Source organism: Anolis sagrei, chromosome 4 (assembly GCF_037176765.1).
Source record: "Anolis sagrei isolate rAnoSag1 chromosome 4, rAnoSag1.mat, whole genome shotgun sequence".
In the NCBI taxonomy this organism is placed as follows: Eukaryota; Metazoa; Chordata; class Lepidosauria; order Squamata; family Dactyloidae; genus Anolis; species Anolis sagrei.
In genome coordinates, this window is record NC_090024.1 from 184,662,137 (window position 1) to 184,680,104 (window position 17,968).

Sequence of the window (17,968 nt, forward strand, 5' to 3'; positions counted from 1 at the left end):
GTTCATATTGCCAATGAATTAGTGCTACTTTGTTACTTTTGTATGTAAACTACCCTGAGTCCCTTTGAGGAGACAGGGCAGTATACAAATAAATTATTATTATGATTATTATTAACAATAACAATAATTATGATTATTATTAACAATAATAATAATCCTGGACAAAAAAATCCAGCAGAAATATTTAAAAGACTATCTAGAAAATAATGTATAACATATTGAGCATTCTCCATTTAGAATTCCGTTATCCAAAATTGTTCACATAGTTGGCTGAGATGTTCTGATGGTATGCAAACTTCGTTTCATGCACAAAACCGTTTTAAAATATTGTGCAAAATTATTACCAGGCTACATGTATAAAATGTATATGAAGCATAAATTATTGCTGTATTTAGACAGTGGTCCCATCTCCAAGATATCTCATGTATGTATAAGCCAATGCAGAAAAAACCCCAAAATATTTCAAGTGCCAAACATTTCAGAAATGGGAAAGTCAACCTGTACGAGAAGTCAGCTGAAGTCAAGATGAAATTTTACAGAGACAAATGTAAGTCTCTGCTATCTAGATATGTGTGTCAATATGTATGAATACACACACTGAGACACAAATATCAGCTGGAGATGTGGCTTGGCAATAATACACAGAGAGAGGCTTTGGATGTTTCAATAGCTCAAAGCTGAACATGATCCAGCAATGCAGTGTTTTTAAAAACTGCTGATGCAGTTGCTGCTGCTGTATGTCTTCAAGTCATTTCTAACGAGGAAATGAGCAGCTCTAACATGAACCTATCCTGAGATTTTCTTGGCAAGATTTATTCAGAGAAGGCTTGCTGTTGCTTGCTAGACAGTGTGATTTGCCTTAGGTTTTCCAGTGGGTTTCTAAGACTGAATAGGGATTTGAATCCAGTTCTACCAAAAATCCTAGTCCTGCCCCCAAACTACTACTACATTTTCTCAAACATGCAATCACAAGCTGCATTAAAAATGCATTATTCTCAAGATCACAAGAAAAAATATTTCCATTCTGTTTTGTATTCAGGGTGTGTCTAGAATATTGTACCCAATCCTGGCTGGCACATCTTAAGTTCAATGATAAGACGGATCATGTCAAGAGGAATAAATTTGACAAGGGTACACATGCTATCTCAGAAAGTGATCATGAGGGGCTTCTCCTCCACTTAGGATGCATCTTTGGGGGTGCTGTAGTCTCATGCTTCATTGCAAAACTTGAGGTGCTGCCTGCCAAATGGATGCTTCTAACAATAAGAATCTGGCAGTATCAGACTCACTCATACATGAGAATCAGGACTGACATTTTACCAATAATGAATGTCCCCAGAGTAGGCAAGGAGTAATCTAGGAAGTAAAAGCCATTTTGAACATCCATTCATCCATGCTCTCTTTATCTTCCGTAACACAGCACTACTGTTAAGCTTGGAAGATCCAGGGAAAATTTAACTCACACCCACCCATAAACCCTCCATAAGGATGCCTGCTTGGGACAGAGCTGCCTTGGATCCTCTGCTTTCTTTTCCTTTTAAGAAGCGAGAGTTTAACTCTTTGGAATGCAGAAAGGAATGCAAAATCAAGTGAGCAATGCCTGATGAAGCCACAGGGCAGAAAGGTCGGGAACTGCTGACAGTTAAAGGTCATCCTATCTGATGCAATTCCTATAGAAACAAATTCAAGTCATTCACATTGGTCTACTAAGAGTTATCAATCAGAAAAGTGTAAAGGGGCTTCCATGTTCAGAGGAAAATTGAGAGATTTGCTTGTAATTGCATTCTGGGGGTTACTCTTTTGAATGTCCCAGAATCCCACAACTAACATGGCACTAGCTATTTCATTGGTGGAACAAAAAGGTAACTGGGTTGTTGTAGGATTTTTCGGGCTATATGGCCATGTTTTAGAGGCATTCTCTCCTGAAGTTTCGCCTGCATCTATGGCAAGCATCCTCAGAGGTAGGAACTATCTCTGAGGATGCTTGCCATAGATGCAGGTGAAACATCAGGAGAGAATGCCTCTAAAACATGGCCATATAGCCCGAAAAAACTTACAACAACCCAATGATTCCGGCCATGAAAGCCTTCCACAATACATTGAAAAAGGTAACTTTTCCAAACACTAACAACAACAGAACCACTCCTATTATGGTTATACCCTGCAGGTAAGCTCTCTAGGGTATAGATTATTTAACTGAAGAACCTTTTAAAATGTCCTCTTGAATCACTTTTCAAAAACTGAAGTCAACGATCAAAGTCAGAGAAGCATAATTGTTTCCGCTCCCATAAAGGATTATGGGAATTGTAGCCCAACACATCTGGAGGGCCAAAGGTTCCTCACTCTTGTGTATGTGCTTGGTAACTATTACAAAACAACTTCCAAAAGAAGACAAATATATTTTTCACAAGTGCATCCGAAGCACTTTCACTGAAATATTTACGAAAACTTTTCATTTAGTCAGCTTGCTCCTCATTGGAACAATAAACCTGCTCTTTGTTTTCATAAAACCTTAATATGTTCCATCCATGGCGCTGTACCCATTTAATAGCACCCATTTTTTTAATAGCTCTGGACTAAAACTTTGAGCAGATTCAATGTCGTACAGACATGGCTGTTGTTAACTACCATGGCATTTGACACACATGCCCAAATGCACACAAATCTCTATCTGTCAATAATGACAGACAGAGGTTTGTGTGTATAATCACATCATGGCAACTGTACTAACACAGATTTCTTTTTTAATATGTTACCCTGGCAGTAATGTTTGCATTGCTAGGCAACATATTAATATTTTAAATAAATATTACAACTGCTCTTCACATTCTCTCGCTCTCTCTTATGTCAGCCAGCAGAGTGAACAGAAAAGTACAGCCTTGCATTGACACCGATCATTGTTTCATTATGTTACTACTTCCTTTGAGCCCATTTGAATCCACTACTTCTCATAAGAATTCATTAACTGACTAGTCAGGTCCTCTATATTTTAGAGAGTCTTGTGAGACCCAGCTGACAGAAGGGAGGCACAAATACAGGCAGTCCCCAAGTTATGAACAAGATAGGTTCTGTAGTTTTGTTCTTAAGCTGAATTTGTTTTTAAGTCAGAATAGGCATTTTTTTAAAGTGTAACTCCAGCTATGTATGTGTGTATGTATGTATGTATGTATGTATGTGTGTATGTGTATGTGTCTATGTGACACACACACATTTTGGATAGCACAGGAAAGGATTAATGCCCCTCTGAAGTTTGCTTTGCTATGTGTGCCCCTGTTCAGAAGATTTCACCTCATTTTCTGTCCCTGTGGTAATTGGATTTTGAAAATGGTAGCTTGTTGTGAAAACAAGGATTGGTGCTAAAGCTTCAGCTGAGACACCTGTTCCCCATGATAAGTCTTTCAGGAGTGTATTTCCCTTCCTATTACTTCCTGTTGTCTCACTCCCGTTTGTAACTATGAGTCATTGTAAGTCAGATGTTTGTAACTCAGGGACTGCCTTACAGATTATAATAATTTTAGGATTGGGTTGTTGTGAGTTTTCCAGACTGTATGGCCATGTTCCAGTAGTGTTCTCTCCTGACATTTTGCCCACATGTATGGCAGGTATCCTCAGAGGCTGTGAGGTCTCACTCTGATTGATCCTTGTCTGAAATTTACTGAAATTTGCTCTTTACTTACTGTCTCAATTTTAGAGGTTTTTTTAAAAAAAATACTGGTAGCCAGACTTTGTTCATTTTCATTGTTTCCTCTTTTCTTTTGAAATTGTCCACATGCTTGTGGATTTCAATGGCTTCTCTGTGTAGTCTGACATGCCAGTTGTTATAGTGGTCCAGCATTTTTTAAACAACTCTAAAATCAGGGCAGTAAATAAAGAGGAGCACTCAAAATGAAGGGGGGTTCCAGACAAGAATGAATCAGGGCCAGCTAACACTTCCCAACAAAGGATCTCACAGGCAGCAATCAGCCAGGCTCTGAAGTTACAAGACCATTAAATGCTAATCAAGGTGAATGAGGCAACAATCACACCTGCCTCAAGCAGACAAGAGTTCTTTCTCCCAACCTGGACATTCCACAGATATATAAACCTCACTTGTCTAGTTTCCAACAAACCTCACAACCTCTTGGGATGCCTGCCATAGATGTGGGTGAAACGTCAGGAGAGAATGCTTCTCAAACAAGGCCATACAGCTCGGAAAACTCACAGCAACCCACTAATATTTAGGGTTCAGAAAAACTGCCCCTGATACTTTGTTTTTCATTCCCTTTTCCTAAAAAGTCTCAAGTGCATCCCCTGAAATTATGTGGGCCATTAACAGAAATAGGAAAAATCTTTTTTGGTACTACAAATCCCCCTTGCCCATGCTGGTTGGGGGATTCTGAAAGATGGTATCCGAAAATGAGCCTTTTCCCATTTCCAGTATTAATGATGACAATTGGCCACATCAAGTAATTAGCTCAAACTTTCAATGTCTAATCTATTCAATAAAGCTTACTACCAGTGTCTCTTTGGAAATTATGAGATAAGGATGATGTTTTCATGGTATGCCCCTTTTCTCTTCCACTATTTTACAAAGATGTGAACAAAAGCAAGCATGTCTAACAAAACACTGCAGTTGACACATTTATTACCAAATACCGGCTTTAAATTATGTGCCTTGAAATACTGACTGAAACTCCTCATTACAAACCCCAGTGGTGGTAAAGTGGGATGGATGCGTGGTGCTATAAATCCTTCCCTTGAAATTATTACCTTTGGGGGTCCTGACACATAACTGAAGGTTTGTTACAAAATGCTCCGCAGCCACTAGAACACAGACGATGTGGCACAATGCTGCCGAGACAGCACGAGTAGCTGGCACAATCCTCTGGAGGTTGGGGAAAAAAGTTTAGACACACAAATGCAGGATCCCCAAGGCAGTAACATACCTTCATTGTGTTCTGCTTCTCCTCAAAGCCCAAGGAGACAACTGGCTTCTTCCTTCGGATGGAGCCACCCAAATCAGATGAGGAAGAGGAAGGCAAGGGAGCGGGAGAGTGCTTGGCTTTCACTGGCCGACAGTAAGTGGCTGTATTCTTACGTCTCTTAGCCTCCTCGTCGGAGATGCAGTTGGCTTGCAATCCTTTGGGCCCATTCAGCGAAGAGGCCCGGTTCTCCAGTTGTGAAGCTTTGACTGCGACATGGCTGGGAGCCCGGCAGTCCAGATGGCTGACCCTTTTGATTCTGGCACCTGCAGGGACTGTTCCGTTCAAGGAATGAGTGGACGAATTGATGACAGATGGTTTGGCCTTGGCAGATGGGTGGGAGACCTGGCAGCCAGCTGCCTTGCTCTTGCCCAGATCCAGGAAACAGGTCTGTTTGTATGGCGGACTAGCCGGGGAGCTGGGAGACTGCTTGCGCTTCCGGGCCAAAGCCTCTGGCTCCACGCTGCCAGCCGTCTCCTTGGCTTTGGAGGACTTGCTGGCCTTGGTCAAAGGCAACTTGCTGAACGAGGGTGAAGGTGTGTTGGCTGGGAGCGGGGAGGTGATGGACTGGCTCCCACCCATGCAGTCTGACTGGCTACAGGCGGCCGCAGCGTGGGGCGAGCCCACTGCATAGTTCATACTGTGGTGGCCACGGCTGTCCCTGGAGGCCACAGTGGCTGAAGCGGCACAAGACACAGAGGTTCTGCCTGGGATGCTGTGCGGGAGGCTGCAAACCAGGGAGGAATTGCAATTCTGGGATGTGCTGGACGCAGAAAAACCCAGAAGCGCCGGGGGTGGCGTGGAAGGGATCTGGTGATCTGCAGCTGGAGGGATCCTTCTGATTGGGCCATAATAAAAAGGGGGAAATGGTTAGAAACACATTCTGCCTTCCTCAGATGTCAATCTGCACATTTCTTAGGGTTTTTCAGAAATTACACAGCCTTCCTCCACCCCTTTACCTTTCAGATCTGCAAACTGTTTAGCTGTCCAAATCTAAGAATTTTACGGAGACAACTACAGTTACAAATGCACCTCCTTTGTTACTCCATCACTATCTCTCCCTCCTTCAGCCTCAAGTGCTCCATTTTCCCTTTGTTCAAATACTGTGTCCCTGTCCATAAAGGATGTACAATCAAAACCTGTATCCCAGTGCCATCTACTGGTGAAAGCGGGATTGAGACCCTCTACATCAGTGGTTCTCAACCTGTGGGTCCCCAGATGTTGTGGCCTTTAATTCCCAGAAATCCTAACAGCTGGTAAACTGGCTGGGATTTCTGGGAGTTGTAGGCCAAAATACCTGGGGATCCACAAGTTGAGAACCACAAGGATTTAAATTGAGAGTTGAAAGACTTCAGCTTCTGAGATCCGGAGACTGAGGCAAAACACATATATTTAGACTCCAATAATCCAGAGTGAAGGAATTTGGTTGACTGAGTACCGTAACTGAGCAGGCAGCACAGTTCTTCCATCAAAAATGTACTCTCAGCTTTCTTCATTTCATTAACATAGCTGGGATGAGGGAATGAGAAAGGACAGGTCATTTTGTTGCTTGCTATTTTTAAATAGGGATTCAGGAGGAGTTTGCAATTCCTTATTTGGGAGTCAAAACCCTCGCTAATCTACTGAAAACTCCTCAGAGACGTACAAGTAGATCTCCTTTTGCCTCGAGGGTATAGCTTCAAGTAAGAATTCTTCTCCAATCTTCATACTATCCTCACATTTCTAGCATTCTGGCAACTTAAAATCCAGAACCAGAGTTTAGGCATCCAAAGAAAGGGATTAGCCAAATAATACAGCCGCAGCATATTTAAGTGTTCTAGGTGTAATTAATGTTCAGCATCTTACTACCTGCAATGTTAGAGGTATCAAGACTAAAAGGACATTTCATTTCGGGAGGGAAATTCTTATTTGGTAGGTGATGCACTCATTTTGTTCTCCTCTCCATAACTAACAAACAACAACAAGAACACATTATTTGTAGACTGCCCTATCTCCCTAAAGGGACTCAGTTTCTAACACATATGGCAAACGTTCAATGCCAACAAAGAGACCTATTAACAAATTACATCAAAACAAGACACATCAAACAATGTCTTAATCCTTCCTGAAGACATCCATTGACAGAATAAACTGTTTCTGTTGGCAATAGTAAGGGGTGGTTATGCCAAAGCTGCCCAATGAGACCCCAATTTTCATGATCGATTCCTTTTAAGCCAGTGGTTCTCAACCTGTGGGTCCTCAGGAGTTTTGGCCTACAACTCCCAGAAATCCCAGCCAGTTTACCAGCTGTTAGGATTTCTGGGAATTGAAGGCCAAAACATCTGGGGACTCACCAGAAACCACTTTTGTTGAAAAGACTGAGTAACAGGGAAATGAAGATTGTACTGATTCAAGACTTCAGCAAGCCCTTGGTGGAATGTATCTGGCAAAAGGATGAACCCATCACTGACATGTCAATATGACTAACAAATCTTCCACTGTGTGTGCACGTGTAGTAGCACATGCAGACATGCACTTTGAAGGGGTGTTGCTTCCTCTGGTTACCTACCTGGCCATTATAGTCATCATCTGAGGTCTTCCTCAGGGACATCCATCAAATGAGACAATACTAAAGACCCCTCTATGGCACATCCTTTCCCCACTTTTCAGATTCCTCTTGTTTTTTTAACTTCCATTTTGAGCAGCTGGTAGTTTTACTTTACTCCTACATGACCCAAAGGTCATTGCTTTACAATTATCCTCTTCTTTTTGGAATTAATAATAGTATAAACATGTAACAAATGAATAAACACCGGTGATATTGAGCATGCATCAAATATAACAGCCATTCTGCTGCTAGTGCAGTTATCTGCCTCCGCTTTTTATTCACAAATAGAGTAAAAATTTGAATTCAATGAACTTTACTTCTAGGTAAGTTTGCACAGAACTGCAGCCTTAGTTGTTCTTTGGACAGGTTTATCCTGATAAAAACAGGCAAACAAAACAAAAAACAGAGACATTATCCTGGGTGCTACGACACATTGCATATCTCTGTAGTGCAGGAGTGAGCAAAATGTGGCCGTTGAGAACACTTAAGATCTAAAATAGGTTCTTAAAGAAGACATTTTTCTCACACCATCTAAAAGGCATTTGGGGGCAAAAATGCCTTTTAGATGGTGTGGGGGCATATTTTTTGCTCCCAAATGCCTTCTAGATGGTGTGAGGGCATGTTTGGGTCCCCTTGGGCCCAGAAAAATGTCTTTTGTAGGAACCAAAAATAAACCGGAAGTGACTTCCTGTGGCTTCTGGTTTTGAAAAAAAGATTTGAGCTCAAAATGCCCCATGGGGCTCCCTAAAAACAAGGCAAAAATACCCCTACAGCTCCTACAGGGCATTAAAAGATATCTGGGTAAAAATGTTTTGATATAGTGAGGGGGGTGTGGCCATGATGGTAGCTGCCTATTTCCGAAATAAGGCTATCAGTTGCCCTTATTCGTCTGCCACTGCTTAAAGATGTTGTGTATCCCTTCTTCTCTGCATTGACTTTGTATGTGTAAATATACAAAATGGGAGTAAAAAAAAAAAAACAAATTCTTTTAGTTTCCAAATTTCTAGTACTGCAAAATGAGACCATGACAAGTATTCAGCCATACAGCTCTTGTATTTGCATTCCCTTGGTCTTGCACAATAACCATTACATTACCAGCAAGAAGAAATGTTCACTGAGAGAGAGAGTGCATAGGCAGAACAGGATAGTTGATTGCTTTCAGGATAAATTTGTGACAAAAGAGGCCTCCCTTTCAAGCTGAGACATCAGCTTTGCAAATGTTCAGTGCAGCAGTTACTTCTTGCTACAAAAGGAAAGTAGAATGTATGCACTACTGCTGGATGTTTCTGGAGTTTTTTCCCCTCTTCTCTGGACAAACATGAGAGACAGCACAGAGGAGACACTGTGAAATCATTCTATATTTTAGTGTGTACTTGAGGCTATACCATTGACTTCTACCAATTCAGCAAAACGATGGTGATCTTTCAGTCCATATTCACTTACTTCCACATGTGCGAACTGAGATGCCTCTCCAGCATAGAACTGAGTGCAGAGCAGAATCGATCCAGCCGTCGACTGAACACATAACACCCTGGGCTCACCAACCTGCTTCCAAAAGTGCAGAACTGGGAGAGATAGGAAGGTGGGTTGGAAATAGAAATGAGGATGACAAGTATTAAGAATACAAAATATTGCGCATTCAAAAAAAAACAAAAAACCACCACTCGAAAATGATATCTGTAGTCTTGCACTGGGATGGCATGCTGCTAATTTTTTTAAAACAAAATTCATTCCATCCATCCATCTCTCCAGCTACTGCGTGCAAAAATCTATAGTGCATACAAACTTGACTCAGGCTAAGATCATCTATTGATCTGAGCAACACCCAAGGGTAACCAAGGTAGTTTCAACATTTTGCATGCAAAAGGACCTTGGTTCAATTCTTGATATAACCATTTAGAGCTGACTCATCTAAGGTGCAGCCCAGGATAGCCAACACAAAATTGTAAACGTTCTTAAAAAATTATAAGATTTTTAGTAATTTTTCTGTAACTCAAATGCACAGTTATCAAGTGTGAACTTTGTGGACGACAACAGAATGGAATGGAGTAATCAGAGCATGTTACATTCACCAGTATTAGAGTATTATTTTTAATTTGCATTATTATTGTAAACATCTTGGCCAGAAAAATTACTAGATTATTTTAAAAGACCCTCCAAATTAGGCAGTGCAAAATTAGTATAATTATGCACAGACATTTTTTGTTTAGCTTTGATGGTGAGTATCACAAAAAGGATGCCTTTTTTTTTTGGTTACTCGCCAGCTACTGTTAGTATTTGTGTAGTTTACATATGGCCCAAGACTACTGTTCTTATTCCAATATGGCCCAGGGAATCCAAAAGACTAGACACCCATGACTTAGAGGAAACAGAAAGCTGAGAATGAATAGCTCTTCCTCATAGTGCTGCTATTAGAGTAGAGCCTAAACCTGGAGATACTATGTTTTTGGGTCTACTACTCCCAGAATTCCCCAGCTAATGGCAATGCTAGAGATGTACTGAGATGGACCCATACTGGGTAGCTTCATGAGCACAAGAATACAAAACTTTATTTGCTCCCCCTGCAGGATTGCTTTGAGTTTTCCAGGCTGTGTGGCCATGTCCCAGAAGAATTTTTCCTGATGTTTCATCTGCATCGATGGCAGGCATCCTCAGAAGTTGTGAGGTCTGTTGGAAACTAGACAACTGGGGTTTATATATCTGTGGAATGTTCAGGGTGGAAGAAAGAACTCTTGTCTGTTTTTTCTCCCACCCTAGAAGGGAGAAAGGTGGGGAAAGAATGCTTCTGGAACATTCATACAGTCTGGAAAACTCACAGCAACCCAGTAAGATTCCGGCCATGAAAGCCTTCCACAACACATTCCCCCAGCAACTTTTGGAGACATTATCTTTCTCCGAGGATCCATGAAGGGTCACAGTCCCTAGAGCAGTGCAGGTCTCCTACTTACTGCCTGGGGCTGCGGCGACTGTGTTGCATAATGGCAATCCAGTTTACGGGAATCCTCCACTGTATCATCTTCACTCTCTTCGCTTGAGGCCCGTCCAGTGCTCTTGGGCACTGGGAAAGGATAAAGCCGGTGGTCGACTTCACCAGAGGTGGCAGGCAGATCATCAGGGTCACTCTCTGAGGAATCCCTAGACCTAAAAAAATGAAAAGGTGTGTGGAATGTGTTATGACATGTTTATTTAAGCTGTTTATTTTTATAATTTTATTGAGTTTGTTTTTGACTTGTTATATGTTATACTTGGCATTGAATGATTGCCATTGTGATTTATTTTGCTGGAAGCCGCCCTGAGTCCCTGCGGGGAGATAGGGCGGGTTATAAATAAAGAATTATTATTGTTTGATACATAACAAGATAAGTACACAGCAAACAAGATCACTATGCTGGCTTTTGTATTTGATCACACCTCGGACACTTCCCAAGTGTCTAGAACTGTGTGATGCATCGGTGAATAATGCGTGCAGATCCGAGTAGGGTGGCTTTTGCAACTGACAGATGATAATTTTGTCAGTCCCAATTATTTTTAAGTGCAGGCCAAGGTCTTTAGGCACTGCACCCAGTGTGCCGATCACCACTGGGCCCACCTTTACTGGCTTGTGCCAGAGTCTCTGCAGTTCTACCATTAAATCCTCATATAATGTAAGCTTTCCCAATTGCTTCTAACATTATTATTATTAATATTATTCAACAACGAAAAATAGTATGAGCTTTCGGATGATGGATTTTCCTTAATCAGTGGCAGATATTTGTCCACTAAGACCAGAATTTGTACCTCCACACTAAAATAAAAAAAAAACAACTAAAATATGGATTACCATTTTAACACCTGATCAGAGAAAAGGAATTAAAATGCTGCAATTAAAAAAATCGTGAGTGGATGGGTAAAGCATGTAGAGCAGAAAATTTACAAACAAGTAAAAACCTGAAATCATTGATTGCTTGCCAATGTTGGGTTTTCCTTTCCATTCAATGGCTATAAAAATCCAACAGCAACATAAGCAACCACTCATGTTTTAATGGGTGCAGACAAAACCATGTAATTCGAAGCATCACTGTAACTGGGTAATCATGACAGCTCCAATCAGAGTGCATGCACATGAGAAGGTTTGAAAAGTAAATCAGTTTTAGCTTCATGGATATATGAAAACATGTTAAGCTGGACTTAGGAAAAACCTTTCTTGTAGTTGTATCTAACTACAAGGCTACTTTTAATTTAAAAAATGATACATTTTTGCTCAAACACTGCTTATGGTTTTGATTCTCACTTTGGTACCACCTACTGGGATGGTGTCATCCAATGCAGAGCACACCCTCTGCACCCCCCGAGTGACCCACTGCTGTGAAGTCTCTACATAATAGCATCATGTGGAAAGGGGGTGTGGGATCCTAAGGTACCCAATATTTGCTCTGGGGGCTGAGTCCCCACAGGAGCAACTACACTGAAAATCTACAGATAAAACCCACTTGTGGAAAATCACCAAAGATGCTCCACTCTTCTTTGAATCGCTGTTTGCATTGATAATAAGACAAGGAATCTGCCAAGTAGTTGTAGATTATAGGCATCCTGGTCAATGTCCTCGCCATGCTTTACCTGGAAAGTGCACAGTGGGAATATGGTTGCTTCATGCGGCAAGGCGAAGCACTAGGTAGGGCCAATGAAGCCTGTGACAGCGAAGAGGAGTCCTGCAGGAGACGCTCAGAGGCCGCCTCCTTCCTCACTGGGCTCTTCTCTTTGGGGGGCTCCCCTTTCTTGGCGCTGGCCTTCAACTCAGCCACCAACACATCAAAGTCCTTGGCACGGCCTTGCACCTCACGACGCTGATGTACCGAATGGATCTGGGCCACAGACAGAAAATAAGAGACATCAATTAATAAGCATATTAACCATTGCACTGTGCAGAATCTCATGCAGATACTCATGGAAATTATGCAGAAGCAGAAAGATCATTGCCAAGTCTTTACATTTGGAAAGACAACTCACTCATACAAGGGATTTGATTTTCACATACAGGTGGCTTTCAAACAAGGAATTCTCCATGAGAAAACTGGAAAAGTAGACCCCTACTTTGTGACACATTATCTACTTACAGCACAGATGGACAACATCTGGCCCTTCAGATGGTGTTAGATGGCCTCTCATCATCCCTTATATTGATTAGATGAGCTGGAGCTGATAAAAGCTACATCGAACAACATCTGAATTATCACTGGTTGCTTGTCCTTGGCTTATACCAAAATGAAATGGCATCTTAAAACAGATTTGCCTGTAATAAAACGTACGTTAAAAGACAGTGCAAAGCTGCTTTAAAAATGTATTGTCGAAGGCTTTCATGGCCAGAATCACTGGGTTGTTGTAGGTTTTTTCGGGCTATATGGCCATGTCCTAGAGGCATTCTCTCCTGACGTTTTGCCTGCATCTATGGCAAGCATCCTCAGAGGTAGTGAGGATACCTGAAAAAACCTACAACAACCCACTGCTTTAAAAATGTTTCATTTGAAGTGTCTGCAGCCAAAACAGAGGCCACTTTGCTAATAGCACTTTTAGCAAATCCAACTAGATATCTATTTTGACATCTATGGTTTGCCTATGGCTATTGGGCAAAGAACTGAGTTTGAGTGTCATTTGGCTAATGGGATGGCTATTGAAACCCAAAAATGCCCCTGCCAAAGTATATTGTGAAATTATGGAAAGGGGTGCCATGGGAAGACATTTGCGACCTGCTGTCCTGAATCCAACTTCCGTGATGCCTTAATTTACTTATCACCTTGTGTTATGGTTTCTAGACTAAATGTGAATGGATTTGGATGAGGACGAACAAGCTGAAGATCAATCCCGACAACACAGAGGTCCTCCTGGCCGATCGCAAACCAGACCGGGGTATATGGTGGCAACCTGTGTTGGACGGGGTTACATTCCCCCTGAAGCCACAGGTCCGCAGCTTGGGAGTCCTCCTGGACTCATCGATCACGCTTGAGGCTCAGGCGTCGGCGGTGGCCAGGAGGGCTTTTGCACAACTGAGACTTGTGCGCTAGCTGCGCCCGTACCTCGCTAAGGCTGATCTGGCCGGGGTGGTCCATGCCTTAGTCACCTCTAGATTGGATTACTGCAATGTGCTCTACGTGGGGCTGCCCTTGAAAACGGCTCGGAAATTCCAATTGGTCCAACGGGCAGCAGCCAGGATGTTAACGGGGGCCCATTACAGAGAGAGGTCAACCCTTCTGTTTAAGGAGCTCCACTGGCTGCCGTTTATTTTCCGAGCCCAATTTAAGGTGCAGGTGCTTACCTACAAAGCCCTGAACGGTTTGGGACCACCCTAACTGCGTGACCGCATCACAGTCTACGAACCCACACGTTCACTCCAGTCATCAGGAGAGGCCCTGCTCGTGATCCCGCCCGTGTCGCAGGCGTGTTTGGTGGGGACGCGGGACAGGGCCTTCTCTGTGGTGGCCCCCCGCCTCTGGAATGCCCTCCCGAAAGATCTCAGACAGGCCCCTACTTTGGCGGTTTTCAGAAAGAACCTGAAAACCTGGCTGTTCCAACGTGCCTTCTCAGATTAGGAACCCCACTACCAAAGCCCAGAAGCACTTTAGTAGAGTCAAAATCACCCTCACTGCACACTGCACTTATATTTTAATCCCATATCCCTCCGACACTTCAGCACTTTTTAATCCTGTACCCTACTCCGGCCGGCTTTATAATATAATAAATGTCTAAAAATGGCTTATTAATGTCCCGTTTGGCACTAATTCTCCCCTTTTTTCTGAAATATCATGCTTGTTTCAAATGGAGATGTTGTTCCCATGCTTCATTTACATTTTACTCTGCAGACATAACTGTAAAAATCCCAACATATATCTACATAGAGCCTAAAAGAAAGGAGAGGCAATGTGTGGCTCTTTAGATATCACTTATAAGGCGACAGGTTCCCTATGCCTGTCTGAAGGTAACCTTAAAGCTGGCTAACTAGAACCTTCACACATTATCCACTTGCTTATGATAGCTGACTTCCATTTCAGAAAAAGATTAAGAGGCATAATAGTCATGGAATGTCTCCTACTCTGTCTACTTGCCTCATTAAAAAGAACTGGAGCTATGCATGGCTTACAAAGATACTTATAACCAAATCTATGGGTAGAGAAAGCTTTGGTTTTGGGCTACAACTTTCATGGTTCCAGATCATTAGTCATTATGACTGGAGTAGCTGAGATTTGGAAGTACAAAACATTCTTGGCTTATGTCACAACTTAAGCCACTTTAACATTAACTCACCATCATTATAAAACAAAACACAAGATGGCAGTTGAATTATAATCGTCCTAAGTCCCCCTTCGGGGGTTGAGAAGTGACAGGATAGAAATACGGTAAATAAATAAATTAGTCCAATTCAGCTCTTGGGATTTTGTACCACCCTTGGGGCACATCGAGAAAGAAAATTGGATTTTTCCTCATCCCTGCAATCCCTCTCTCCAACTGTGCCAGGAGTTGGACGTTTCTAGCATACCACAGGCCCAAAGCAAAGCTATGGGTGCAATTGGAACAAAAGCAGCTTCCCCAACATGGGCTCATGAGACCATAACAGTAAACCAGATCCTGGATCAGAATAAAATCCAATATCCTGTCCCCCACAAGGCTCAACCACATGCCTCTGGGACACCCAAGAGCTGAGTTCCAAGCAAAAACCTTATTTCACTGCTGCACCTTGGTAAATGCTATTCAACAATGAGTTGCTTCTAAGCTCAGACACTCTGTAGCATTTTAAACCCTGGGACATAAGACAAATCCACAGCTGGAAATAAATGGCTGCTGAAGCATATGGGGGTATTATGCAGAACAGAGCAAGATCTGTCCTCTGCTGCCCTAGAGAGCCATCCTACATTTAATTGGCACTGAAGTTACAGGAAGATAGATTTTCACTGAACATGAGGAGAAACCTCACAATGGCAAAGGCAGCTTGACAATGGAACCAATTACCATGCGTGGATCATAGAATCAAAGAGTTGGATGAGACAACAAGAGCCATCCAGTACAACCCCATTCTTCCATGCAGGAAAACACAATCAAAGCACTCCCAACAGATGGCCATCCAGCCTCTGTTTTAAAACTTCCAGAGGAGACTCCATCGCACCCCATGGAAGCAGCATATTTTTCTGCTAAACAGTTCTTATCATCAGAAAGTTCTTTGTACTGTTTAGGTGAGATCTTTTTCCTTTCAATTTGAATCCATTGCTCCTTGTGTCCCAGTCTCCAGACCAGCAGAAAACAAGCTTCTCAATATGACATCCTTTCAAATATTTAAACATGGCTCTCTCAGGCTTCTTTTCTCCAAGCGAAACATATCCAGCTCCCTCAGCTGATCCTCAAAAGGCTTGGCTTCCAAAGCTTTGATCATTCTGGTCGCCCATCTCTAAACATGTTCCAGCTTGTCAATATCCTTCTTGAACTGTGGTGCCCAGAACTGGACACAGTATTCCAGGTGAGGTCTGACCCAAAGCAGAAGAGAATGGGACTATGACTTTCGTAGACTGACACACTGTACTCCTATTAAAGGTTGTAAATCTTCAGGCAGAGAACAGACAATTCTAGATGACACTCTAGCTCCGATTTTATTTTATGAAGCAGGGGGACAGGATAGATGACCCACAAGCAGAAGTTGTTGGCTTCATGTCACCTGGAGAGCAAATCTACTCTGGTTTTCAGTCCAAATAGGAAACTATCTATTTCAAGTGGCGAATCTATTTTGGGGATTGGCTTCAGCACCTTGGACAACAACACCCTACAGATTTCAGAGCCACTGCCTACACAACCTCTCTATATAATTTCTGGCATTGTAACATTCTGGTTCCAGATGTAGAAGCTTCTTGCTGATAATTCCAAGAGCTTCCTTAAGGAGAAGGGAGCCAGTCAATTTTGCTGAGGTCCTGCCAGGTGAAGGACGTGAGCAAATAAATAAGTAAGTAATCGAGACAAATCCATTTTGCATTTTTGTTGCTGAGTGGGGATACGTAAGCATGCTGAATGAATGAATGAATGAATGAATAATCCAGACAAATCAATTTTGCATTTTTGTTGCATTTTCATATTATATAGCAGTGTGCATACCAAGTTGTGTCTTTCAGACCATTGACTCTCAACCTGTGGGTCTTCAGATGTTTTGGCCTTCAACTCCCAGAAATCCTAACATCTGGTAATCTGGCTGGGATTTCTGGGAGTTGTAGGCCAAAACACCTGGGGACCCACAGGTTGAGAACCACTGTCCTAGATCCTTACCATCCAATATGGTGGCTAAGTATCATACCTTGCAGGTCAGTAACCGAGTGCAAACCTTCTTGGTTTCAGGATTCACCACTCCACACTGCTTGTTCAAGTCACATTCTTTCCCTGTGAAGACAAACACAGAAATAGTCACAAAAGACAGGGAAAAAAACTTCAGTTGATCCTCCTTATGCTCTCTTGTGGCAGATGACATGACTTCCTTCACAGCTTCACTTTTGTTCTTTTAGGTAGCCCTGCCTCACAAATTGTGTTTGGAGAAATTCCAGCTCTTTTTGTCAAACTAATAAATATATTTTAGAGATATGTACAACTCTGGTGGGCTGAGTGAGGATACATAAGCATGCTAAATGAATAAATAAAGGAATAAGTAATCCAGAAAAATAAATTTTGCATTTTTGTTGCATTTTTATATTATATAGCAGTGTGCATACCAAGTTGTGTCTTTCAGGATCACAAAGTAGATTTAGAGGGTTATTCTTCCCATTGTGGCCTGGAACTGTGACCAAAAGTGAGGTTTGGAAGTTCCAAGATCAAGTTCCCAATTGGCTACATAACTACCTAGGTGATGTTGAACCATTTACTCTCTTTCAGCATGAACTACTTCACATGGTTGTTTTGTGGATGAAGTGAGGAGGAGAATAGCTATGTATGGTGCCTTGCAGTCAAAGAAGGAAAGGATATACACGTAACTAATAAATAAATGCTACTCTGAGAAGACAAATACTGGTGGGTTGGAAGAAAAAAGTGAGGCTAAACCAAACCCAGTTTGAGCAAGCTTCAAGTTTCAGATAGTCTTTTTTGAAAATAATCTATTTTATATCGAGTACAACTCCCTACAAATTTCTTGGAGCAGTGGGGTGGGGGGAATACATCCCATTCCTCCTTTTCAGTTCAGTGTTCAATATTAAGAATGTCCAAACACATGTGGCCCACTCCATTGCTCATCCTTGGTTCCTAGTGAGCTGATGTACAAGAGATGCCTCATGTACAAGATGTGCCAATCTATACACATAATAAAAGTGAAAAATGTGTGTGTGTGTGTATGTGGTGGAGGTGTCCTCTTATACAGACAGCCTCCTGTCACCACAAACAGGCTATAGTTCCAAGTGCTGAGAAGCCTCCAAAGGCACTCCTTCACCTG

The 17,968-nt window shown here is 42.1% G+C and overlaps 1 protein-coding gene across 2 annotated transcripts in view; it reads right to left on the reverse strand.

Moving 5' to 3' along the window:
* Nucleotides 1–17,968, reverse strand: part of ATXN7L2 (ataxin 7 like 2) — a 38,983-nt gene that overhangs the window by 4,080 nt on the left and 16,935 nt on the right. For both annotated transcript variants that reach the window (XM_060773236.2, XM_067467958.1), the window contains 5 exons: nt 16,850–16,932; nt 12,145–12,389; nt 10,497–10,689; nt 8,992–9,113; nt 4,926–5,799 (listed from right to left, as the gene is read on the reverse strand). In XM_060773236.2, the coding sequence (XP_060629219.2) occupies nt 4,926–5,799; nt 8,992–9,113; nt 10,497–10,689; nt 12,145–12,389; nt 16,850–16,932 (1,517 nt within the window). The remainder of the gene's footprint in view (nt 1–4,925; nt 5,800–8,991; nt 9,114–10,496; nt 10,690–12,144; nt 12,390–16,849; nt 16,933–17,968) is intronic.